At 54.5% G+C, this 26865-nt stretch overlaps 2 protein-coding genes across 2 annotated transcripts; both read right to left on the minus strand.

Moving 5' to 3' along the window:
• Nucleotides 1-10644: 10644 nt before the first annotated feature.
• Nucleotides 10645-13816, minus strand: KRT13 (keratin 13). The gene is made up of 6 exons (XM_068976569.1): nucleotides 13334-13816; nucleotides 12004-12086; nucleotides 11529-11685; nucleotides 11179-11340; nucleotides 10964-11089; nucleotides 10645-10869 (listed from the first exon to the last, which is right to left on the minus strand). The coding sequence occupies exons 1-6, from the start codon at nucleotides 13814-13816 to the stop codon at nucleotides 10645-10647; spliced, it is 1236 nt and encodes a 411-aa protein (XP_068832670.1).
• Nucleotides 13817-22554: 8738 nt separating this feature from the next.
• On the minus strand, nucleotides 22555-26748 carry KRT15 (keratin 15). The gene is made up of 8 exons (XM_068978155.1): nucleotides 26257-26748; nucleotides 25385-25467; nucleotides 25145-25301; nucleotides 24498-24659; nucleotides 24287-24412; nucleotides 23864-24084; nucleotides 23410-23435; nucleotides 22555-22649 (listed from the first exon to the last, which is right to left on the minus strand). The coding sequence occupies exons 1-8, from the start codon at nucleotides 26746-26748 to the stop codon at nucleotides 22555-22557; spliced, it is 1362 nt and encodes a 453-aa protein (XP_068834256.1).
• Nucleotides 26749-26865: the final 117 nt, after the last annotated feature.

Consider the following 26865-nt stretch of genomic DNA (forward strand, 5'->3'; position numbering starts at 1 on the left):
CTTTGCAGGCCTGCGTGGACCTCAGTCTCACTTCGCCTCCAGGTCTTCTCTATGGCTGTGAACATAACTGATGCCATCTTGGGCCCTTACAGTTCCTCCTGTCCTTCCGCTGACCGTACCCAGGGCTGTAGTGGACACTAAATCACTTCTCTGTGGTCAAGGACTTTGTAGCTAATAGCTGCTGTTTAATAATCATTTGAACCAGGTGACCTCAATGATGAAAACCTATTCCCAGCGTCCATAAGACGTTACCCATTCATAAATCTTGACTTATGCATGCCCATCCTGTCTCTGAGCACTGCCCCCCATGCCCTGAGTAAACTATAAAATTGTCCAATGGCCCCTCAGTGGTATGGAATATAGCTGCAGATGCTTCCAGATGGCTGTCAGCCCCATCCCATGCTGTGAGTAAGCTACCCTGTTATAAACCGATCCATTGATTACATGGAGCTGCCTGCCTCGTTTTTTGGTCTCAAGATGCCTTTTCAGTTTGGTAGGAATTTTTCCTTCCTGCCATTCTTCACCACCCTGAAAACCAGGAAAGCACAGCGGCGTGGCTTCCTCCCAGCCTCCCTTCATAGGCAGAGGCAACACAAACCCGCATCCCCAGATGGTAGCCAGAAGGGCCCATTCAGAGTGCAGGGTCCCCAGGACGTTTGTCAGGCCTCCCAGCATCTTCAGGCTGAAATGACATTGCTGGCTAACAAAGCCAACTGAGTCTTGGCTTTGCAGAAGAAGGGAGTCAGGCTGGACAGCAGCAGCCCTGGGCCTGGGCTCAGCCAGACCATGGTTCCAGCTCCTTAATTCCTTTGAGCCTCCATTTTCCTAAAAGGTGAATGACGCTCATAATGCCATATTCACAGGACTGTGATAACTAAATTGAAACATGCTTGATAAACAGGAAGTCGCTTCACGGATTTTAAAAGATCAAAACTCTTCTTATATCCCATGTGGTCTGAGCCTCAGATGAACGCTATTTCCAGGGCACAAACCACTCACTCTGGTTTCATAGAATACTGATTCAGAGGCCTAGCCCAGCTCTGCAAGGAAAGACAGCCGCCTAAAAAGGTTAGGGCTGAGGGATTTCCCTGGCGGTCCAATGGTTAGGACTCCATGCTTCCACTGCCAGCGACAGGATTTCAATCCCTGGTGAGGGATCTGTGGATGCCCCACAGTGCCTCCAAAAAAAACAAAAGAGAAAGAGAGAGCTTGTGGCTGGGACTGTGTCCAGAGCTACCGGAGCCCTATTCTCGCCAGACTCTCTGGCCTCTGAGCCCTACTCTGTGTGCTGTATTTAGTTGCCCAGTCGTGTCCGACTCTTTGTGACCCCATGGACTGTATGTAGTCCACCAGGCTTCTCTGTCCATAGGGATTCTCCATGCAAGAACACTGGAGTGGGTTGCCATGCCCTCCTCCTGGGATCTTACCAACCCAGGGATTGAACCCAGGTCTCCCTCATTGCAGGTGGATTCTTTACCGTCTGAGCCACCAGGGAAGCCTAAGAACACTAGAGTGGGTAGCCTGTCCCTTCTCCAGGGGATCTTCCCAACCCAGGGACTCGAACTAGGGTCTCCTGCATTGCAGGCAGATTCTTTACCAGCTGAGCTATCAGGGAACCTCTACTCTAGAAACTCCTAAAAGCCCCCTGACCCACTACTGCAGGCACAAATGCCAGCTTGGGGGCTACAGAGCTAACAGGATGCTCCTGACCACCATGACCCTAGTCTGGGGGGCAAGGGGAAGAGGGAAGGTGCCTCTGTGGGAACAGAAAATGCCTCCACTTTCCCCAAGCCCACCTTGGACAGCACCAAGTTCAAAATCAATGGTTGAGCTGTGGCTCCTTCTTTGGTGAGACGAGATCTCCACCCTCAAATGAGCCTCCATTTGAAAGCTAAGGTTCTCTGTGGGCAGAGATGCAAGAACTCAAGCCTGAGTCTCCTCTACCCAGCTCTGACCTGTCCCTTTGACAGAGAAGGCACCACCTGCCACAGTGTGCCCAAGGAGCCCTGCTCCTCTGAGCTGGTGTCAGAAGTGCCAGGGCCAGCAATGCTCCAGCGGCAACGGCAGGAGCAGAACAGTGGACCACGTGGGCAGCCAACTCACTGGGCAGCCAGGGGCAATGAGACCATTCGAAAAGCCCAGTGTCTTTCTTAGAGTGTCCTGGTAGCCTAGGCTTCATCTTCCTGGTTTTCTCCTGCTCCCTATCCCATCTTTGGCATCCACACACTCAGGTCCTACAAATTTCCCACCATAAGAGGCATCTAAAAAAGGCTGACCCAGTCCGTGTGTTCACCTCTTTAGACTCCTACCCAGAACCCACCCAGAAACAGGGACAACCCACTGATCTCATCCCCCTCAACACAAGTGCTTTTTCCTTGGAACAAAGAATTTGTTCCAGCGACCAAGTACTCAGGATTCCCGGCTCCTCTGAAAAGCAGGGAGACTATATATTCTGTCAAATAACCACATCACAAGCTCCTGCCAAATCTGCTGCCAGCTGATGTTAGATTCTAGTACAGACAGGCAGGGACAGGTCCACAAAGCTGGAGCAAGCATTATGAGAGAGGGGGTGGAAACCTTCAATTATGACGTTTTGAGCCACCAATTTAATTTGTCCAAAGAATCAGAGAAAGGTCTTGCCTCTTTGGTTTTGATGGTGGGAGACTCAGGGCAGTTAGCAAGCCTGCTGAGGGTAGGGTTGCTAGATTCAGCAAATCAAAATACATGCAACATTTAAGACATGCTTATACTAAAGTATTATTCATGTCTATTTACAATTCCAGTTTAACTAGGCGTCCTGCATTTTCTCTGGTAATCCTCCATAAGGAAGCATCACTGGTGAAGAACTTTGACCCAACAAAACACAGCTGTTCCTTCCCTCCTCCCCCTGTGACTTGTCACCATGACTGGCTGGTCTCAGGAACAGGCATATCCAGCTTCCCCTGGAAAATCGTGACTTTCTCTCCTCTGTACCCCAATCTCAATGGCTGCCATTTTTGCCTTCACCAGCCTGGTAAGCAGGACTCAGAAGAGGAGAGCTAAGGTGTCTTTTCACCCTCGTGGCCACCTCAGTGACATTCCACCTGATGGCAACTGCCTTCAGCCAGCTGACTCAGACCTTTCTCGGCAAGATATGGCAAGTCCCTCTCTGCTCAGTCCCTCTCTAAGATCAGTTCCTGCTCCCCCAGCCTGTGCCCCAAACTTGTACATACCCCCTGCTGTCTCCAGGCCTCACCAGACTCAGTGCACAGGATCAGGGACCATGGAGGGCATCCCCACCCCCTGGCCGCCCCTCTCCAGGGCCCGGAGCCTGTGCTACGAGCAGGCGAGGTGACTCTTGGTTCCTTCCGAGACTTAGGGCTCTGCCAGGCTCCTGGGCACCCAACTTCCCAACATGCCGCTCTGTGGATGATTCTGAATCCCCACTGGGCCAGGACCCAATCTTGTTACCAGGCCCAGAATCACCCTGGAACAGCCCCAGACACCCTCATCTCATACTCAGGGTCTTCTGTGGACCCTTAAGGCTGCCCCCCAAAACAGAGGGACAGAAGGCACCCAAGGGGGTCTCAGGGCTGTAACTCTGCCCTCAGACTCCCCTCTGCCCTACTGCCTCCCTGAGGGCTGGAGACTGGACAGGGTCTCATATTGGAACTTGCATCTCCCCCAAAATACAAAAGTACTTTCTCTTGCCCTGGAATATGGTTTTAACAATTGTCTAGGAGTCTGCTCCAAACTGCTCTTGCCCTGTGGGAGGCTCAGAGAAGTCTGCCTGACCCAGATCTTAAGCCATACCTCTCCAGTTCTCTCACACCAAGCTCTGCCTTCCGCATCCCAGGCCACTTCCATCTTGCCCACAGGCCAGCTCTTCCCGCACGGCTGCACTGGCTGACCGCTCCTGTCTGGAAGAGTCCAGAGCCTCTCGCTCAAATCCACTCAGTCCCTAACTCCCCCCACCCAGCTTTTATGGAGAATTCCAGAGCTGTCACTGCTCTCCCTGAAGTCCTTAAAGAATCTGTGGTTTGTGGGAGACACAGAGCCAAACCCAATGGAAGAGATGCTGCTACTGCAGTCTCCTGCGTCCCCTTGATTCAGATACCACTTAACTGGACCACAAAGCGAATCCTTCAAACACCCTGTTTGATTGGATTCCAGCGTCTGCATTTACAGGGGCTGATGTGCAGTCGGCCTCACTCTCTTCCTGCTAACAGCATGTCTGCAAAACAGACTGTGGGCTCCAGGCAGTAATTAACCAAGCCTTATACTGGGGGTTCTACTTTCAAACTCATCTGAGATCCTCACATGAAAGAAGCCACAGAGTTATTATGGTTGTTCATAAAAATGGGCCAGAAGCGTGAATATCAGCTATTTGCCAACGCCCCCAAACCCTCCCCCCACCAACAGGTGCCCACCCACCTGATCCTTCCCAAGCTCTGCAGGAGGATGAAAAGCCTGATGTGTGCTCAGCAGTGTGAGAGGCCCTCCCCCGAAACAAGCTGCTCAGAGTGAGGCAGCCTGCATACCCTTCTCCACTCCAGCCCTCAACAGCCCCAGGAACACCTTCCAGCAGGTGGCAGGTCCCAGCCATCCCGAGATGCACTGACCCAGGCCAGGAGGAAAGAAGGGACCAGTCATTGACATGGGGAAGCTGGGACAGTGCGTCATCACACTCCGTGAACCACAGCCCTCCCATGACATCTCTTCCCCCACTTCCCTCAAGTGAGATTCCCCTTACTAGGAAGCCCTGGACACCCTCATCTCATATTCAGGGTCTTCTGTGGAGCCTCAAGGCTACCCTCCCAAACAGAAGGACAACAGGCACCCAAGGGTCTTGGGGTTGCAGCGCTGCCCTCAGCCATGCCTTGCTGGCCAACTGCTCCACTAAGGGTAGAGAATGGGTAGGGTCTCATGCTGGGATCAGGTCAAGTGCCCTGACCCTCCACTCTGTGTCCCAGCCAGTGGCCAAAGTGGCATGGCCAGCTTTCTGGAGTGAGCCTGCCCCCTGCAGGGTCCAGGCAGGATGCACAACCCCATTAGGGACTGCGAGGTATTAGTGAGGGCAAAAGTGCACTGGTCCCTCCACCCAGGGCAGAGCCTTTGGGAGAGGGAGGCACCTCTCGCTGGGGATGTGACTGTACAGCCTAGAGTCATGCAGCAATTAGCCACCTTTGTGCATCACCGCCATGGGGAGGTGCATCCTTTCCAAGCTCTGAGGCACTGGCATGCCACGGGCACATTCCACGAGACATCTTTGACCCCTAAGTGTTGGGGCTTAGGTGAGAGTTTGGCTTCTGCCCCATATTCCAGACCTGAGTGCTTGACTTTAACAAAGGGTCAGCCATAGTCTCAGAAACCATGTTGGAACATGGATCCCAGCTACCCTGCTGAGTAGGTCCCTTAACCAGTATGAGCCTCAGTCTGCAGAGGTATAAAATGGGTACAATTGGGCCAACTCAGGTTTTTGTAAAGATAAACAAAACAAAGGTTAAAAAGGAGCCTTAGACAAATGCTGGACACATTATTACTTTCTCCTTTATTAGCATCCTCTCTGTTTTGGCATCTTTTGTATTAACTGTGTTCACTGCCAATCACTGACAAAGAGGTTAGTCAGGCTCCCTCGGATAGGGCTGTTCCTCACAGCCACAGCTCTGGGAAGCAGGATGTGAGCCTGGGGGAGCGATGGGACAGGTGGGCACCTGGCTAATCCCTGGAAGGGACAGTATCGACCAAGCAGGCCTGATAAAACTGACCTCCCTTGAGTGGTCACCCCATGCAAATGACTGAGGGGATGAAATGAGTCCTGGATACAAAGAGCAGATGGCCCTCCCCTCCCCCAAGCTTCTCCCACATCTCAGTGGTAAAGAATCTGTCTGCCAGTGCAGGTAGATGTAACAGGCGCAGGTTCGATCCTTGGGCCAGGAATCCCCCAGAGAAAGGCACAGCAAATCCTTCCACGATTCTTGCCTGGAGAATCCCCATGGACAGAGGAGCCTGGCGTGTTACAGTCCACAGGGTCACAGACTCAGACACAACTGAAGGGGCTTAGCACACTTACACCCCCAAGCCTCTCCCATCTCAGGCCAGAGCCCTGGGGTGACTATCCCTGTCCAGTTCAGGAAGGCTCTCGAGTCAGCTTTGACACTAACACCCCTCCCCCTCCCTTCAAGCCCCCTCCCCCGACCTGCCTCTCAGCTTCCTCAGGATTTCTGATTTGGCCACAGAGGTCCTTGGATGGAGCCCAGCTGCTCAATCTCCTCCCGGGGGTCTGGATGAAATGGTCAGGCCAGAGCCCCTGCCAGGCCCAGCGTCCAGCTCATTTCACTGTTTCACATGGACAACTAGCCCCACACCCCACCAGACCACCCAGCACTGGCTTAGAAAAGGAGGAGGCTGCCCCCATACATCCTCGGTCTGGGTCTCGGGGAGAGGGGCTGCTCCAAGCCCAGCAAACCTGGGATATGGACCCCAGGGGCCCCTGCACCAGCGATGGGGCTCAGCTCTGAGTATCTCATCTGGTCCAAGCCCCTTCCTCATGCCTGCAGGACAGAATGCTTGCCTACCTCTTTATCTCCCAAAGCCTATCTTCATTCAGCCCTCATTCCTCCATCCAGCACATTTACTGAGCTCCTATAACATCCTAGTTAGGAGGAGAAGGAGGAGGAGGAAACCATCCCTGCCCTGAAGGGAAGAGGATGACAAAGGCTTAATTTATTGAGCACTTACTACTTGCCGGGACTGTTCTAAGCATTTGACTTCCATAGCTTCCGAGGGAGTACTGAGCAGGGAGGAAAGTGAGCCCACAGGGGTAAGTGACTTGGCCAGGGTTACACATGGAGCCGGCAACAGTCAGGACGCCTGCCAGAAGAGTGTGGCTCCAGAGCCTGTGGACGTCACGGCCTGCTCTCCTGAAAGGACCGTGGTGTCCATCAGTCCAGGGAGCCTTGGGGATACACCCGGGAGGCTGGCAGTGGTGGGGAAAGAGCGGAGATCTGTGGCAGAAGCTGAACCCGGAACTAAGCTTTGAAGATGGAAATATGTGTGTATCCTTCTCTCTGCTGGATCCAGTATAGCATCTGGTACATGGTGCACTTCATAAGCAGCTGCTGATGAAATAAATTAAGAAAAAAAAGTAGCCGAGTTTTGGGAGTGGAGGTCGTGTCCTCTTCCTCGTTGATGTCTGAGCTCCTAGGACAGCTCTGGGTGTGTGGAAGAGAACGGAACCACACCTCATTCCACAGGGTGGGGCGGGGGGGTGGGAGTGGGATCTGAGATGAGTGGACAGCCACAGCTTTCCCTGGCTTAACAAGTTGGGCAGGTCACCTCTGAACGACCACTGTGGACTAAACCAACTGGCCGGAGCTCAGACAGGCTCGGGGTGAAGGAGGAGGAAGACGCTGATGAATGAGAGCAGTGACTATAGGAGGAGGGGAGGCAAGGGAGAAAATAGAGGGAGCAGAGAACAGGCAGTTGGCAAGAGTGCCGAGCACCCGTACCTTCTGGCCTACAACCTCACGACAAAACTCAGACAGCATCTAAGAGGCATTCCCCCAGTTTATTCACTGGTCTCTCCCTTCAGTAAGCATTGGCCAAGCCCCAGCAGTTGGCTGGACACAGCCTGCCCCTCGGCACATGCAGTCAACAGTCAACTCTGGGGTGGGGTGGAGGGGGGGGCGCAGATGCGCAAACACCTGAGTACACCCCACTCTCTCCCTGCACCACAGAGGAGGGGGTGGCCATCTCCATCAGAATGTTGAATAAAAAACCTGGTCCTGTCATGCTAAGTCATTTCAGTCGTGTCTGACTCTTTGCGATCCTATGGACTGTAGCCCACCAGGCTCCTCTGTCCATGGAATTTCCCACTCCAGTGGGTTGCCACGCTCTTCTCCAGGGGATCTTCCTGACCCAGGGATGGAACCCACGTCTCTTATGTCTCCTGCACTGGCAAGGGGGTTCTTTACCACTAGGGCCACCTGGTCTCCAATAATAGAGCACAGAGGTGGAAGATCAGATTAGACCGAGATCCCTCACTGAACAAGGGCCCGAGAGGTCCAGCCACATGGCTGGGTCACTGAGAGCAGTTTGGAGTGGCAGGACCTCCAGGTGGACAAGGGGGAGGCTAGTGTGGATTTCAAGGTCAGAGAGAGGCCAGAAGAGGCCAGAGCCAGGTGACCTCTTGGCTGGTGAAGAGTCTAGGCTTTCCTCAGTGACCCACGGGGAGCTCTTGCAGCATCTCTGAGCCAGGAGGGCTTTTCATTTCCAGCAATCGCCCCAGCTGGTGTGTGGGGCATGGATGAAGGGGGAGCTCAAACCAGAGGCAGGGAGGCCAAAGCAACCTGCCCAGCAAGTTAAGATCAGACAGGTGAGGAGAACATTACAAGTAAAGCAGGGATGGACTTGTGAAGGAGGTGAAGGAAAGAGGGAACCAAGAGGACTCCCAGGCACATGGTTTGGGTCTCCGGGTCCTCTGGGATGGAGGAGCGGAAAGGCCCAGAATTGGGAGAAGGAGGGGTGCTCCTTCATCAAGTGCATCCAACGAGGCGATGGCCAACTCATTTGGGTATGTGAGACAGGAACAGAGAGGAGGGGCCTCTCTGGAGAGTCAGCAGGACACACTGCGACTGCGGACGTGCTCCAGATGCCCCAAGGGGCAGGGGGCTGAAGACGAAAAAGAGAAGAGTGCCTACACCAGAATCCAGGCGGCCAGTGCCAGGAAGGAGTTAAGTGCAGCCAGGGGAGGCTGCTTGTCTGAGCCGGCACAGCCAGAGAAGCAGGGGGAGGAGGGTCAGTATCAGCCGGACTGAGGTCCCTCCGTGAGTTGTGGCTTGGAATGGCAGGAACTTGGGGCAAGCCAAGAGGTGGGGGGGCTTCAGGCCTGGGCACCCATAATCTCAAAGGGAGCTCTCTGTGTGGGAAGCAGGGAGGCGGTGGTTGGAGCTGGAGTGCTTGTCCTCGGTCTCCTTCTCCCTACAGCAGCCCTAGCCCCTTGCACCCTGCCCTAAACCCTGCGTACTTCTTCCCGCATCACGCCATCACCGGACTTTACCAGAACCCCATCACTTCCTTATTACCAGATGTCCTATAGGGTACTGAACTGGCCCGAGTGCCCCCGCAACTCCACGTTTACAGGATGCCGTCATCCACGAACCACCTGTGTCCCTGTGTCTGCCAGCATCCCACCTGTGGCTGACAGTCGGCCCGGGTGCCTTGTGTCCTTCCCAGCTCAGAGCTCTCTGGGCCGAGCCTCCTCAGGGTGGGCCACTCAGCCGGACCACACCGGCCCCTTGCCCCACCATCCCCAGCCAGGGCCTTGGCAGGCGCCACCCCCAGAAACCAGGCCAGAATCAAAAATACGTTTGCAAGAAGCCGGGGAATTTTATTGAATTAGCTTTTCTTTTCAGTGGAGAAGCAGAGGAATCAGAAAGGAGCCAGGTCAGGGAGGGGAGGAAGCAGACCTGGGGGTGGGGGCAGGGCAGGGCGGGGAGCGGCCTCCCTCAGGAAGGGCAGTGGCCGGGCGCAGAGTGGCCGAGGCGCCTTGCAATGCCTCCCTCACTCCTGCAGGGAGCCACCAGCTCTCTCCTCCTCTGGGTGCTGAAGACAGAGGGAGGGACCGCCTGGCAGAATTAAGGCCTACTGTTTTCTGGAACCCGGCGACCGGAGTTGCTGCCGGAGGTTCCTGGAAAAGGAAGGAGGCAAAAGACCTTCAGGCTGGAGGAGACCCACCTCAGGCCAGCCTGGCCCCCCACAGGAGGGCCCCAAACTCCAAATAGGTCAGGAGGTCGGGGGCAGGGGTAGGTGATGGGGATTCTGTTACTGTCTGAGGGACTCTCTCCACAGCAGCCCCATGCGTCTGTGGGGCAGCAAGGAAAACGGAGGAGCAGGTGACCACCGCTGCTCCAGCCCCATCCCCCTCCCTACACGGGGGAGCCCAGCCCTGCCTCCTGCCTCCCCCCTACCCCCACCCCAGGCCGATGAATAGGAGCCTGATCGCCTCTCCCACTGGGTTATCTTCTTACCTCCTGTGGTGAAACCGATCAACCTGGGAGAGAGGAGAGAGGCAGCCGTGAACGGGAGGCAACCAAGAGCGGCCGCTTAGCTGTCCTCACCTGGAGCCTCTCAGGAGCCCTTGGAGCCCCTGAGTTGGGCTCTTTTCCCAGCTGTGCCCCCAGGCCACAGGGCAGCAGCATCAGGTGAACCCAGACCTGTCCTGTCTGTCTGTCTGTCTGTGAAGCCTCAGAAGATGTTATTGAGCATTTGCTGGGAATTTTGTCCTCCTTTTGTTTCACTGGACCCTCTACCCTTCCCTTGAGCCTACAAGGATGGCCTGGCCCCTGCAAATAGTCTGAAGGCAGTTCAATCTCTAGATTAACGGATTTGTTGGGCTGTCCTGAATCCAAGCTCATACTTTTCCAGCATGAGATATTTTCTCCATGGTCCCTAGCCCTGCCAAGTCTAATCCAGAAGCCCAGATGAGAAGGTTAAGGGAAACGCCCCCACAGTCCGATGCCAGGGGACAAGGAAGAAGCTCTGGTCTTGGATTTTGGTCCAAGCTGTTAGAGTGCAGACAGATGCCCTCCCCTGCCAGACACGATCCCTAAGACCCTGCCTGTTCTGAAAGCACAGAGTCCCCCAGTTCCCTTCCTGCGGGACCTACTTGGCATCCTGGCCCTCCAGCAGGCTGCGGTAGGTGGCGATCTCCTGTTCCAGTCGCGTCTTGATGTCCAGCAGCATCTTGTACTCCTGGTTCTGGCACTCCATCTCACTGCGGAGCTCGCTCAGCTGGGCCTCGATGCTGCTGATGAGACCCTGGATCTGCTGCAGCTGCAGGGCGTAGCGGCATTCCGTCTCCGCCAACGTGCTCTCCAGCCCGGCTTTCTGGTTGGACAGCAGAGGAGAAGGTCTGAGGGATGCCAGGCCTGGGGGAGGGGCCTCGAGGGGGCAGCCACAGGGCAGAGGGCAGCCAGTGTACCATGCTCAGCTGGGACTGCAGCTCGATCTCCAGGCCCTGGAGCGTGCGCCTGAGCTCGGTGATCTCTGTCTTGCTGGTCTGGATCATGGCCGTGCTGGAAGACACCTCCTTGTTCAGCTCGGCACTCTGGAATTCAAGCAGGACGGAGGTGACGGAGGAGCCCAGCTGGATGGCCCAGGCACCCTCTGGCTCGGCTGGGTGAGACAGCCAGGTACCTTGCTGTGGAACCATTCCTCGGCATCCCGGCGGTTCTTCTCCGCCATGGCCTCGTACTGCTCTCTCATCTCTGCCAGCACGCGGGTCAGGTCAATGCCTGGAGTGGCGTCCATCTCCACGTTGACCTGGCCGACCATCTGGTTGCTGAACTCCTTCATCTCCTGTGAGGATGGGAAAGGAAGATGCGTGAAACTCCTCAGCCTGCCTTTCCTCGGCTCTGAATGCTACCAGAATGTTCCAGAAAGTGCTTCGAGGTTCCACTGTGGAGAGCTGAGTCTGACCTCAGCAGAGGGCTCCCCATTCTTGCTGGAGGTGATTCAGCCACAGCAGGCCCAGCTCCCCCCCTCACCTCCTCGTGGTTCTTCTTCAGGTAGGCCAGCTCCTCGTTCAGGCTCTCAATCTGCATCTCCAGATCCGTCTTGGTCAGGGTCAGCTCATCCAGCACCCTGCGCAGGCCGTTGATGTCGGCCTCCACACTCTGGCGCAGGGTCAGCTCGTTCTCATACCTAATATTTTTTTAAATGAAAAACAACACAGAAATGGTATTAGGAATTGAAGGTTTTGAGCAGAAGTCACACATAGTCCTTGCTTGGCTCTGCAATAAACCTTTCTCTGCTCAAATTAAAAAAAAAAAAAAATGAAAGAAACAGAGGGAGAGAGAGAGAAAGGGACAGAAATGAAATTGGAGACACCCCTACCCTCCTCTGAACTCTGCTCCTTCCCCAAGACCTTTACTCCTGGGATGCTAGGATTACATTGATCAGAGGAACATTCGTCTAAAACAAGAACGGCTGAGAAAGCGGGAGGAGGGAAATAAAACTCACTTGAGCCTGAAGTCATCGGCAGCCAGCCGGGCATTGTCAATCTCCAGGATGATCCGGTTGTTGTCAATGGTGGCCGCCAAGATCTGCAAAATAGAGAAGGTGACCGCTGGAGGGTCCACGAGCTCAGGGAGGAGGACTGAGAAAACATGGGCTGGACGGGTGGCCGTGCAGCTCTGCCTGCTCCCTTCCCCTGCGGGCTGGGACAAGGCACTTCTGTTTGGGCCTCAGTTCCTCTCTGTAAAGTGAAGGATGAGATAGGTCCCCCCAGTTCATTCTGTCACTCCAGCGTTCTGTGTCTGGTCATGGTGATCTGTACGTGCATTGCAGGGGAGCCACCCCATCAGGGATGTCTGTGGTTAGTCATTCTCCACAGCCACACTAGCAATCTGATAAGGTCACTGTCGTGAGCCCCTTCCTTCTCCTTAAGATCAGGAGAGGGGACTTCCCTGGTGGTCCAGGGGTTAGGAATCCGAGCTCCCAGGGGAAGTTGGGTTCAATCCCTGGTCGGGGAACTGGATCCCGTAAGTCACAATTTAAAAATCCCCTGTGCTGCAACCGGGACCTGCATAGCCTAATTAATTACCTAATTTTTAAAAATCAGGAAAGAATCAGCCTCGCTCCCTACAGTTCATAACTTCACTGGAGCTGGCCTCCCCACTGAGCAGAGTGGAATTTCAATAAATATCCCCATCCATTTGAATTTCCTGTCTCAACTTTTGTGTTCCAAAGCACTTAAAATCCACCCCACATAGCTGGGACCCAGCCCAGGCAGGTGGATTTCTGTTCCAACAAGCTGGCCTCACAGAGTGAGAGAATCTCAGCTTAGCACTGCCTGCATCTCCCCCACCTGCTTGAGGCCAGTTGAGAACACCAGTTTAAAGGGGGCCCCTACAAAACAAACCAGTGTTCCCAGACCAATGAATGAACATGTATTCCTTTCTCTGTTGATTTTATCCATTCTTAGTGGCTTTTAAAGCTGTCACGGTTTCCAAATAACCCAGTGGGTTAGGATTATAGAGATCAAGTCGCTAACAACATAACTGTTTGGAAAGCAGTAAAAAAAAAAAAAAAAAAAAAAAAAGTTGGCATGAATAAGAACAATAAAAATGAATAATGAGAGAAAATGCATAGCATGAGAAAGACCATGCAGAGAGGTGTTGGAACACAAAAGAGAGGCTTGATAGGCAGTAAAAGCCTAGATTTTCACCCAAAGAAAGGGTGAGAACTCCATCCACACTGCATCTGCTGGTCCCTGGAGACCCTGCATTTCGTGGCCATCGAGTCTCTGCCCTGCTCGCAAGAGAACCCTGCTCAACCTGCAAGGGCTCACCTTTTCCCGGAGTTCATCTATGGTCTTGAAGTAGGGACTGTAGTCACGCTCCGGGCTGGTCGGGGTCTGCTTCAGGTGCCAGTCTCGGATCTTCACCTCCAGGTCAGCGTTGGCCTCCTCCAGCGCACGCACCTTCTCCAGGTAGGAGGCCAGGCGGTCGTTGAGATTCTGCATGGTGATCTTCTCGTTGCCAGAGAGGAGGCCGCCATCTCCACCACCGAAGTCACCGAAGCCTCCACCAAAACCCCCACCAAAGCCACCTCCGAAGCCACCTCCGAAGCTGCCTCCAAAGCCACCCCCATAGCCACTACCGGCCCCTCCACCGAAGCCGCAGCTCACACCACCCCCAAAGCCCCCAGCAGATCCCCCAGAGACAAACCGGGTTGAGCAGGTAGAGATACTGCGACCTCCTCCAAGCTGGCAAGAGCCAGCCCCGAAGCCACCTCCATAGCTGGCGGAGGAACTCTGCAGGCGACAGCTCATGGTGAGAGTGAGATGGGCAGAGAGCAGGTGCGGCAGGAGCTTGGCTTGGTCTGGCCGAGGACTGTGGCTCTCCTCCGCAGTGGATGCCTTTTATACACCTTCCAAGGGGTTGGACAGTGGCACTCTCTTCTCTCCTCCCTTCCCCACCCTCTGACTGGTGCCAACTGCACGTATGTTTCCCACAAGCTCAGTTACCTCCGTTCTCCAGGGTGGGTTGTGCCTCTGGGGGAAGGGGCCTTTTTTTTTTTTTTTTTTTAAATCCTTAACAAAAGGGATGATTCAGAGGGAACTGTGTTCTCCTTGAGACTACCCTTTGACAACTGAATTCTGTCTCACCTCTCCGCTTAGGGAACTCACTCCCATCAGCCCCACCCAATGTTAGAACGGGGACTGAGCTGCACCTGCCTGCCAGGGAGCCTCTGCAGAGGGAAGGAAGGGGCAAAGTGGCCCTCCGCCTCCCTTCATCCTATTTCAAAAAAGTCTGACTGAGATGTTCTGTGTGCTTCTCGGCACTTCATCGACTCCATTGCTTCCAGCAAGGTCCTGTAGAATCAATGACCTTGAAGGTGTTTAGGCTGAGAAAAAAAGTGGCTCCAAGACCATCAGATAAAGTCACGGTGGAAAGGGACCTTAGGGACCATCTGACACAGCTGGGGAACAGGAGGCGGAGAAAGGGCAAGGGGACCCACACCTGGTAAGAGCTAACACCCTCAGATCCCTCACCATATGCAGGCACTGGGCTAAGAATTGTATAATGACTGCCTTGGGGCTTTCCTGGTGGCTCAGTGGTAAAGGATCCGTTCTCCTGCCAATGCAGGAGACTTCTGTTCGATCCCTGGGTGGGGAAGATCCCCTAGAGAAGGAGATGGCAACCCACTCTAGTATTCTTGCCTGGGAAATCCCATGGACAGAGGAGCCTCCTCGGCTACAGTCCATGGGTTCTCAAAGAATCAGACATGACTGAGCAACTAAGCACGCACACCTTGTTTAATCTTTGCAGTGGCCCAGGAAGGTTGACCCTACTCTTATCCTCATTTTACAGAGAAGGAAACTAAGCCTTAAGGGCAGAGTCAGGACTGAAACCCAAGTCTGGATCTGTCTGACGCTAGGCTCATTCTTTTTTTTTTTTTTTCATTTTTTTTAATTTAATTAATTTATTTATTTTAATTGGAGGCTAATTACTTTACAATACTGTAGTGGTTTTTGCCATACATTGACCTGAATCAGACTAGGCTCATTCTTTAGGCATATTTTTTCCTACAGCAAAATAGACAAATTATAAGCATCAGGCTTAATGTGGGATCTAGTTGTGGGGCTCGTAATGTGGGATCCTCAGCTATGAAACTTTAAGCCACCACTCAGAACATTTCCAACTTCCTATAAATCTCATTGTACCTTTTCCTGGTCAACTGCCGTCCATATCCCCCATTCCCCTAATATAACAATAATTCCAACTCTGTCACCATAGATGAATCTAGAGGTTCTCAGCCAGGGGCTATTCTGCTTCCCAAGGGACACTTCATAGTGTCTGGAGACATTTTGTTCATCACACCAAAGGGATACTACTGGTATCTGGAGGACAGAGACCAGAGATACTGCTGAATACCCTACAGTGCACAGGACAGCCCCTGCCACCAAGAATCCTCCAGCCCAGAAGGTCAATTGTGCCCAGGTTGAGAAGCCCTAGGTCAGCCTGACCCATGGATTTAATGATTTCATTACAGCAGCAGCCTCAGAGGCATAGCCAGTTCCAAAAAGGAAGTCTTGTAATACTGAGCTCTTTCTAGTCCCACAACCATGTGATGCCTGACTCAGCTTGTGCATGTTTGACCAAGAGGCCACATAGAGGATATGACCTAGGGCCTGAGGCCAGGGTCCCTGCTGAGGAGCCTGGGATGTGCCTGAGACTCAGGGTCCACTTAGGAAGCCCACCAGAGGAGGCCTCACCTTCATGCCTAGTCACTCGGTCATGTCCAACTCTTTGCCAACCCATGGACTGCAGCCCAACAGGCTCCTCTGTCCACGGGATTCTCCGGGCAAGAATACTGGAGTGGGTTGCCATTTCCTTCTCGAGCCAAAAGTAAAGGGCCTTGAGCTGGCCTCTCAGAAGCCCAGAATAGAGTTTCCAGGGCTGAGAATGGTGGACCCAGGACTCAGGCTTCCAGTTTCCACTTACCAAGGAGGCCATGGGTGGCCGTGAATGGCCTCCTGGGAGCTGCCCTCTGCCCACAACAGCCTGAAGGGCTTGGTGGGATAGGCCAGGGGCTGGGGAGAGGTGAGTTGAGGTGGTCCTGGAAACCCTTTTGCTGATTCTGCAATACCAGAAAGGAAGGTTCTGAGTCAGGGCTTTCTTGGCCTTTGTTTTCTTCAGGTGGGGGAGTGGGCCTGCATCTCCCTTCGCAGGTGTCAGCATCAGGGAGAGAGCCAGGGTGGGCCACGGTGCTCCAAAACCTGGTGAGACCAGGGATTTAGCCTTACCCCGACCCTGCCCAGCTCTCCTGCTCCAAACTGATGGCTCAGCTCTCTCGCTGAAAAGGTGTGATTCAGCCCAAAGCAGGAGCCCTCTCTCTCTCTCTCAGTGGGGATCAAAACAGACAAGAAGGTGATTAATGGAACCTGCCAGGCCTGGAATGACGATCCTCCCGGGGCTGAAGAGCAGGTTCAGCCAACGCCCCTCAGAGGAACAATAATCACAGGTCCTCTGGAGGCCCACGGTGGCCAGAACATGCCTCTCTCACAGGCTCAGGGCACAGCCCCTCCCCACCCCTCCCGAGGAGGGTATGTGATGCCTTGACACAGGATTGCCTTCCTCTGACCACGAAGTGAACCCCAGGACCCACAGAGCCGGGGACACCTGCCAGCCCTCCTAGAGGGACCTGGGCAGAGAGCCGTATGGGGGACCCTGTTTCTCCTCTATCAGCCCTGGGTCAGACGGGACAGGACCCAGTGATGGGGCTGAGGCCCTGCTCCCAGGTCTAAAGCTCCCTTCTTTGCTTTCTGGCAAAACTACAGATTCAGTCCCCTCCTCTATAACGTTTCCAGGGACGGGGAGGGAAAGCCCCAAGTACGAGTAACCCTGCAGAAGAGGCTCGTCTTGACAAGTTGTCACTGAGTCTGCACAACAACAGGTGAGGGGTTTTATTTGGCCCCATTTTATAGATGAAGCGGCTGAGGGAGACTAAGTCACTAGTCCAAGGTTGCCGTGAAGTCAAGATTTAAGCTGGCATCTGGCTCTTACTACCCTACCGGTTGGTGTCTCCAAGCCTTGCTGCAAACTCAGTGTCTGATCTCTGAGTATCCCATTCCGTATATGTTAAAAAACAATAAAATAACACTAGCTAACATCTTGAACACTCTGTGAAACACATTACATGCATGACTTTATTTGGTCCTTTTAACAACTCTACTATTTTAATCATATCCTTTTTGCAGATGAGGAATGAAGACCCAGACAGGCTGACGGCATTGCCCAAACCTGACTGTCGGAGCCAAGATTCAAACCTCTGGCTCTAGGGTCTGCACCTTTAACCACTGCCTGGTTAATCCTTTTCAGGCCAGTGCTAGCACCGTCCCATCCAGAGACCAGCCCCTGTTGCCCTCGCCATTCTCAGGCCTCCTCTCACCCAAGACCCACCTGGTGGATGGTCCTGCAGCCCACAGAGGTTAGGCCTGTGCACTGATGGCCGGGTGCTCAGCCTGTCTGCTGTCTGACCTGATTTCGCAGGTACTTCGGGGGATTTCCGGGGCTCTCACTCAGTGCAGAATGTCAAAACCTAAATGGTAGTAGAAAATTTCCCATTCAACCCCCTCATTTCACACGTGGAGGAAACTGAGACTTGGAATGCAGAGACCCAGGGCAATGGGAAAGGAAGAGAAATACATGGATTTCTAGGTCGACCCCTGATTCACTGGGGGCCTTCCACTGAGATGACTTCTAAGTTTCCTTCAGCAATGCCCTCTGGGGCTCTGGTTCTCAAAGGTTTAGCCAGAGTCACCAGACTGTTCATCTGTAGATCTGAGGCCTAAACCCTGCTTCCAGCTCCTCACCAGGGTTCCTTGCTTGAATCTCGGATCAGGTTCCTGCCTCCTCCTCTCTCTCCCTGGACCACAAGGGGTCTGGAGCCCAGACTGGCTGTGCACGCATGTGCACGCTCAGTCACTTCAGTCACGTCTGACTCTTTGTGAGCCCATGGACTGTAGTCTGCCAACCTCCTCTGTCCATAGGATTCTCTAGGCAAGAATACTGGAATGCGTTGCCACGCCCTCCTCCAGGAGATCTTCCTGACCCAGGGATCGAACCCGTGTCTCCTGTGTCTCCTGCACTGCAGGCAGATTCTTTACTCACTGAGCCCCCTGGGAAGCCCCCAGTCTGGTTGACGACCTCCCAACGGGTCTTAAGTTTCCCTGACAGGAGAGAGTCACCTTGTAAAAGGCAGCCCCTGCCCAGATGGTGGACCCAGGCTTTCTGGGCACTCTGCATCCTCAGAGACACCTGCTTGACACAGCAGTCCTCAGGAGCCTTCTTCAGATTAGCCTCAAAGTCTCAGGGCTTTATATTTCTACATACTCAGCTTTCTAAAATCCCTGTTATTACCACCCGAGTTCTCCAGAAACCCATAGAGGCCAGTACAGGCTTTGAATTAAGTGGACCTGAGTTCCAACCCTACGTCTGCCATAGACTGGCTGTGTGACCTTGGGAAAGTTACTCAACCTTTCAGTGTCTCGGTGGCCATAACAGAAAAACAAGCGTCAGACGAGCGAGTATCTGAGAAGCACCTGACACCCCGGAGCTCCCAGCAGGCGGAAGGTTCCTCTCCCCTCCCTGTTACAAATGAGGAAATGCAAGCTTCTCATTGTTAGATGACCCATCAGAATATTCTTCGGTCCTCCGTCCTGTGCCAACTCATTGCTTCGCCTCCTTCTCTGGTTCTTGCACCAGCATGGCACCTGCAGCAGCCAGACAAGTAACAGCTGGTGGCATTCTGGTCTTATTTCCCCCACTCAGTCTTATATTCCCTGAAGACAGGGGCTTTGTCAAATATACCTCTGAATACCTTTCCTGGCAGAGGCCAGTGCTGGCTAACTGCCTGAAAAGTTGTTTCAGAGACACGCTGTCTGCTGGCTTTAAATGAGAAGGAATGTCTAGCAGAAATGGCATCCAGTGAGGTCACCCCAGCTCCAAATCTCGTGGGAAAAGCTGGCATCATTTTATTTTCCTTCGTGCAGCCAGCTGCCCATGGAGGGACAGGTGACCCCTAGGTGGGCACACGCCCAAGACACCAGGGACTGTCCAGAGCCATGCCTATAGCAGGAAGGAGCAAAAGAGAAAAAAGGTCATGTACTCAGGCAATAAATATTTACTGAGAGGCCCCGCTGAGGACTCAGCTGCGCATGGAGCAGACACTGCCCCTGCTGCCACAGGTCTCCCAGGTCAGGCTCCCCCCTGAGGTCTCAGCATCGAGAACCTCAAGATCATCTCGTCCAATCAGAATCTTCCATGTAAAGATGGGGAGACTGAGACCCAGAGGGGGACAGGGACTCAGAGTCCTCAGTGAGAAAGGTGGGCATGCCCCATGCCTGCTCTGGGAAGGCCAGCCTGAACCCAGGACACACCCAGAGCCCTAATCCCTAGTCCCAAAGCTGCCCTCTCAGCAGCAGAGGGAGGCCTGCTGCCTGCTTCCCGGATTGGCTGGAAACTTAGCCCAACCTCCATCCAGGGACAGGCAGGAGGTGGCTGTCTATGTCCGGAGACAATTTAAGGGCTCAGCCAGGCATGCACTCTCCCTGGGAGTGGGCATCTCACTTCAGGGTCAGGCAGGGGACAGAACTTGGCAAGTTGCAAGGGCCTCTCTGATAGCCCTTCCCTGAATCCCAGCAGAGCAGGCCAGCAGAGCAGGCAGGGGTGCTCCAAGCAGAGAGAAGCAGGCTTCTCCCCCCTAGCTCAGAGTCTTGTCTCTAGAGGAGGCTCACTGGATGAGGGACAGCTGAGCCCCATTCTGCCCTGCACTTTTGCAGAAGTGGTTATTTTTGCAAAGAAGACTCTGCTGTGGCTGTTTAGGCCTGAGACCTCTCAAAAGAGACCTGGATATCAGTGATGCAAGAGCAGTAGCTCAGCTACCAGCCTCAACAGTGGAGGGGAGAGTGTCCCAAAGGAGCCTGGCTGAGCCCCAGGATGTCAGGGACACGGCACCCGGTGCTCTGGGCTTGAACCGCAGCATGAGACACCAAGGTGCCTTGTAAGGACAATCTTTCTGACTGTATTGGCTGTGTGACACTTGAACAGTTTGCCCCTAGAGGTCAAGAAATGAGTTTTAGACCAGCACATCCTCTAAGGAAGGTGTCGCCAGCTTCTGTCACACACCACCCCCCACCCCCTGGCATCAAGGGAAAAGCAAGGGTCTGGAATTAGAGAGAAAGCTCCAGACCCAGCGTCACTGTCCCCTAGCTTGTGGCTTCATGCCTGTGGTTTAGCTTCCATGGGCCTCAGTTTCCTCTTCTGAAAACTGCTGCTCAAGTCTGGCCTCAATTTCAAAAGCTTTTGGTAGAGGAAATGAGACACCATCCACTGAATGCCCTGTCCAGAGCCTGGCAGGGTGCAGTGTCAGTTGCTCAGCTGCGTCCGACTCTTTGCCACCACCTGGACTGTAGCCCGTCAGGCTCCTCTGTCCATGGAATTCGCCAGGCAAGAGTACTGGAGTGGGTAGTCATTCCCTTCTCCAGGGGATCTTCCCGACCCAGGGATCCGACCCGGGGTTTCCTTCATTGCAAGCAGATTCCTTACCATGGGCGTGTACAGACACTAATAAAATCCCTTTCCTCCCCCCCAGCCCCAGGGAAATCTGTGCACTCAGGAGACACATTCTAGATTAAATCCCCCTCAGAAAGAGTGGATGCCACCTTCTTTCCAGCTAGGGTTGCTGGAAGAGGAGTTTCACCCAGTGAGACCCACGGGGGGCCTCTCAGAAGGCCTGGCCCTCCTCACAAATGATCTGATTCTCAGGAGAACAGCAGCACCTCCCATGTGATCGTCCCAGCAGGACAAAGAAACCGGTTCTCCCTCCCCTCCCCTTCTCCCCTCAATCCTCTCCTGAGCCCAGTCCAACCAGGGCCCAGAGTTCTCTGCTTCCTCATTCCCTGCCCTCTGTCAGGGGCTATGGGCTTCCCTGGTAGCTCAGCTGGTAAAGAATTCATCTGCAATGCAGGAGACCCTGGTCTGATTCCTGGGTTGGGAAGATCCCCTGGAGAAGGGATAGGCTACCCACTCCAGTATTCTTGGGCTTCCCTGGTGGCTCAGATGGTAAAGAATCTGCTGCAATGTGGGAGACCTGAGTTCGATCCCTGGGTTGGGAAGATCCCCTGGAGGAGGAGATGGCAACCCACTCTAGAATTCTTGCCTAGAGAATCCCCATGGACAGAGAAGCCTGGTGGGTTGCAGTCCATGGGGCTGCAAAGCGTCAGACACAACTGAGTGACTAAGCATAAGCGCAGCAGGGGCTATGGATTCCAGAGGAACAGCCCCAGAGCAGAGGCAGCAAATCAGGTGTGTGCGGATGCCACTGCTCTAGTGAGCCCTTAGGTAGAAACTGGGGACAGGGGAGCAGGATTTGGATGAAGAAGGGCAGTAAGGGCTGGAGTTGCTTTGGACTTGGAATTAGAGAAATCAGGGAGGGCTTCCTGGAGCTGGTGTCTCTCCCTCTCGGCGCTTTCAGTGCCCTGTAGGGAGATGGCATCTATGGAGGGATGGGGGCCAGGTTTGCAGGGGGACAGAGATGGGAAGTGGCTCAGCCATTCTAGAGGTCAGGTGTGCCCAGCTGGGAAAGAGGGGAAATTAGGGAGCATATGTGGTGAGAGCTGGAAGCAAGGGGGAAGGTCCTGGCAATTGGCTGTGAAGAACCAGGGCCTGGGATCTGAGAATAAGCCGTGAACTTGGAGTCATACAGGTGTGGGGCCCAGCCCCAGCCCTACTACTTACCATCCAGCCATGAGGCCACTGGACTAATCATCAGCCTGACCACCTCATTTGTAAGTTTCCCATCTCAACTCTAAGTTCCCTCATCTCTAAGATGGCATAATAAGGCCTGACCACCAGCAGTTGTATTAAATGAGACCCGTGAGTGGGTGTGCCTAGCCCAGTGCCAACCATACAGTGGTGAACCAGAGCCATCTACGCAGTCAGTCATCCAGTAACTGATTAATCAATGTCTCCATGTGTTTACTTTGTGTTAAGTACACCACACCACTCTAAGGAACCCTGTTTCCTGCTTCCATGATCACAAAATGGGGTCAGCCAGACAACAAGTCATCCAATCAGCCTGGCTTGTCCGAGGCAACCCAGACACCCCAAAGAGTGACTGTGCAGGGAAGAGGTCAAAGTTGGGGAGAGATGGCAGCAGGTGGGCCTTGGCCTTTCTCAGAGGCCACCAACAAGAAAAACTGGACATGCTACTGAGGGATATTTGCAAAAGGAAAAGCAAGTCTTTATTGCATGGACATGGTACAGACCATGAGCTTGTTACACAATACAGCTGTTTCTTGCACCTCCCTGCTCTGTTGGAGGCAGGAAAGCTGGAGGGGGCAGGGGAGAGCTCAGGAAGCACCCAACTAAGAAACGAAGGACCCCTTGGGCCAGACCCTCTGAAGGCAGAGCCTGGAATTTGCTTTTCCGGTCCCTCTGGCCAGCTTTCTGCTCAGCCTGGGGAGGGCAGGGGTGGCAGGGGCATCTCCCCTGCACTGGGGTGTTAGATTTCTCTCTTTCTGGAAGAAACCACCTTCCCGTCCACAGACTCCTCAACGTTGATGCGGACCTTGCCGCCACCGCCACCTCCCAGGGAGGCTGTAGAAAGAAGGGGCAAGTTTAAGAGTGGGAGACGCTCCCTGTACTCCTTCCCAAGGGGGCCAGGGCCTCGTCTGAGCTCTGAGAAGACTGGACAGCACCCCTGAGAATGGCCATCGGCCAATCCTTCCAGAGCTGCCAGGACGACTGATGCTGAATTACTCATCAAAGAGATGGGCGGGAGCAGCGGCAGGTATGCCCTGCAGTGAGCAAGAATGTCAGAGCTTTTACGCTGCACGTAAACAGGAAGCAATCATGGACATCTATCCACAAGTACGGGGCTTCCCAGGTGGCACTAGTGGTAAAGAACATGCCTGCCAGTGCAAGAGACGTAAAAGACATGGGTTTGATTCCTGGGTCATGAAGATCCCTTGGAGGAGGGCATGGAAACCCACTCCAGTATTCTTGCCTATGGACAAGAAGAGCCTGGCGGGCTACAGTCCGTAGGGTCACAAAGAGCCGTACATGACTGACACGACTTAGCGTGCATGCATCCAAAAGTACATGAAGGTGGGGCCTAGGCAGGGGCTATGCCCTGGATAAAGTTTGCTCATCCTGGAAGATTCTCCATAAATATTCAACCCCAGCCCTACCAGGGACTGACAGAGGTCCCACTGGAGGAAGAAGTACCTATTGGAATGGGCATCTCCCCACCCTACTTGGATGCTTGGTCTCTTTCTCCTTCCTCCCCATTCCAAGGGTATTTGTGACTTCAACAGTTTCTCTCCCCGCTCAACTCAGAAAGAGTTAAGCCTCTTACCTTCTCTGGTACCAATGCCAGCCATCCTGCAAGAGAGATGGAAGCAGATGTAAGCAAAGGACAGAAGCTCAGGTCTGCCTACAGGGAGACAGCTAAGCAGGCTTCTCCACCCCTACCCCCATATCTGACTTCTCTAAAGGCTGGGCCATCCTGCAAGCCCTCCAGACCTGCCACCCCTAAGCAGATAGATTCTAATCTTTAATAACACCCATCCACTTCCTTTAGGAAGTGGAACCAGCATCAAATCCAAGCTAGCCCAGCTGTATCATTTACAGAAGGCACACAGGACCAGAGAGGTGACATGACCTGCCCAAGATAATAGCCGATGACCAGAGCACAGAGTCCAGAACCTCTGACTCCATGTTCTGCTCTCTTTTCACTGTACACACTGCTGTGCCCTTAAGATGACTCTCCACCCTAACCCCTCACTCCCCCTCTGCACCCCAGCCCCTGCCTGGCATCCTGGCCCTCCAGCAGGCTGCGGTAGGTGGCGATCTCCTGTTCCAGTCGCGTCTTGATGTCCAGCAGCATCTTGTACTCCTGGTTCTGCGCCTCCATCTCACTGCGGAGCTCGCTCAGCTGGGCCTCGATGCTGCTGATGAGGCCCTGGATCTGCTGCAGCTGCGCGGCATAGCGGCACTCCGTCTCTGCCAGCGTGCTCTCCAGCCCGGCTTTCTAGTGGGCAGCAGACCAGAGACACCACATCAGGCTAGCCAGGAAGCCATCGAGGGCTTGGGGAGACAGGCCAAATGGATTGCATGGAACCTCCCACGGATGGAGCTTGGGAACTCCAATGCTTAAAGCAGCCATGAAGGATGGCAGAGGTGGGGAGGGGGAGGCTTGGCAGGAGGAAGAGGGGCATAGCAGGGAGCCAGACCATGCTGAGCTGGGACTGCAGCTCGATCTCCAGCCCCTGTATCGTGCGTCTCAGGTCTGTGATCTCCGACTTGCTGGTCTGGATCATCTCTGTGTTGGAGGCCACCTCCTTATTCAGCTCCTCTGTCTATAGGTCACACACAAGAGAAGTGAGCTCCATGGGCCTCCCAGGGGCTCAGGAAGCTGAGGAGAGGCCCACCAGTCAGACCCACCTTGCTAAAGAACCAGGCCTCGGCATCCCGGCGGTTCTTCTCCGCCATGGCCTCGTACTGCTCCCTCATTTCTGACAGCACGCGGGTCAGGTCCACGCCTGGTGCTGCGTCCATCTCCACGTTGACCTGGCCAGCCAGCTGGTTGCTGAACTCCTTCATCTCCTTCAGGGGAGGGAGGGTAGGCATTCAGAGACAGAGGGCGGGAGCCAGAGCTAAGGCTGGGGTCCCACGTGCCAATCCTGGCTCCATCACTAATCACTAACACATCACATGACCTCAGTTCTGCCCCGTACCCACCCTGGCCTCTGTTTCCCATGCCACATGAAGAGGTTTGATCACACAGGCCTCTCAGCTCTGAGGGTCTCTCCTCCTCTCTAGTCTCTGGTCCTGCCAAGGGTGGACCTCAGACAGTAGGGCCCTTCTATGAGCTCATGAAACAGATCAGGACAGAAGCACCCACCGGCCACCTGGCCTGGCGATGTATCAGAGAAGATAAGGAGTCTGGGTCACCAGTGATCCTTCCCTCCATGGCGACCTCTGTGTTGGCGGGTGCATATCAAAACCACTCAGCCCTTCAGCCAACTAAGAAGAGTCCCCAGTGGCCCCACTTTGCCTCCCACCAGCCCCACCCCCTGCCTGATCCTCACCTCCTCATGGTTCTTCTTCAGGTAGGCCAGCTCCTCGTTCAGGCTCTCGATCTGCATCTCCAGGTCGGTCTTGGTCAGGGTCAGCTCGTCCAGCACCCTGCGCAGGCCGTTGATGTCGGCCTCCACGCTCTGGCGCAGGGCCATCTCGTTCTCATACCTGGAAAGGAAGAGGAAACCCAAGTGAGGAGGGTTAAGGGGTCTGGACCACTTGAGCTGGGGGACAACGCGGAAGGAGCGTACTTGAGTCTGAAGTCGTCCGCAGCCAGCCTGGCATTGTCAATCTCCAGAATGACCCGAGAGTTGTCGATGGCAGCCGCCAGGATCTGCAGGATAAAGGGAGCTGGTGTCAAGAGGGCCCGTCCCTCTTCCCTGCTGCTCCCCCTGCCGTGCACCTCACATGGGACCCCTCACTGACATCTCCCCTTGGATACCAGCAACAGTAGGCTGTAGGGTCCCCAGGCAGAATCCAGCCATCCCATGCCACCCTCCTGGTCTCTGGGACAGGAAAGACCAAGGAGGGGGGCAGGGAATGCCCTGTGGGAACTGCCTGGCCAGGAGCAGGGTGACCTCTTGGGGTGCTCCACCAGCCTCCTCTGTGGACAACTCATGGTCGCTGGCCTCCTGCACACCTTAACACAGCCTTGCATCTATAGAACATTCCAGTCAGTGGGAACCTGGAGGGCAGCTGCGGAAACTGGTGCAAGTGAGTGAAGGGTGAGTGAGGAGCTGGCAGAGTCCATGCCCAGTCCCAGGTCTCCTAAGGCTTTTGCCACCCAAGACATTCAGAGGGTGAGGAAAGCAGTCCTGGCGTTCAGGACTCCTAGGACCAGAGTTTCATCTCTGCACTCTTATTCTTGCAAAAGAAGCAAAGGAACGCTCTAGACAGAGCCCCACAGGTGTGAGCACTGCTCTCATCTCAGTCCCTACTGGTCCAGACCAGATTCACAGGATCCCCAGCACTGCCAGGCTGAGCAAAGTGTGCCCCCATCCACATCTGGAACGCATTCCCCACTTGCCAAGGTTACACATCATTGCCTAGGCAGAAAAGGATTTCCCCCGGGGCAACTGGTACCAGCTACCTGCTCCCCTCTCCCTAAAACCAGAGGCCTTACCTTGTCGCGGAGTTCATAAGTGGTCTTGAAGTAGGGGCTGTAGTCACGCTCCGGGCTGGTCGGGCTCTGTCTCTGGTACCAGTCTCGGATCTTCACCTCCAGGTCGGCGTTGGCCTCCTCCAGCGCACGCACCTTCTCTAGGTAGGAGGCCAAGCGGTCGTTGAGATTCTGCATGGTGATCTTCTCGTTGCCGGAGAGGAGGCCGCCATCTCCACCACCGAAGTCACCAAAGCCACTGCCAAAACCCCCACCAAAGCCACCTCCGAAGCCACCCCCATAACCACTACCGGGCCCTCCACCAAAGCCACCCCCATAGCCCCCTGCTGACCCCGAGGAGACAAACCTGGCAGAAGAAGCTGAGATAGTGCGGCTCCCACCACCCCCATAGAGACTCCCCCCACCAAAGCCTCCTCCCCCAGCCAGAAGGGAACCCCCTCGTGTAGAGCCACCCCCAAAAGTGGAGGAAGAAGTCTGCAAAAGCGTGGTGGCCATGGGCAAGCAGCAGTGCTGAGGCCTCAGCAGCACGAGAGAAGCTGGCAGGAGGCGCGGGCTGGGCTGAAACCTGAGGGCTGCGCCTGCCACCCCCAGCCCCGGGGCTCCTTATATATC

Source organism: Capricornis sumatraensis, chromosome 8 (genome assembly GCF_032405125.1).
Source record: "Capricornis sumatraensis isolate serow.1 chromosome 8, serow.2, whole genome shotgun sequence".
Classification (NCBI taxonomy): domain Eukaryota; kingdom Metazoa; phylum Chordata; class Mammalia; order Artiodactyla; family Bovidae; genus Capricornis; species Capricornis sumatraensis.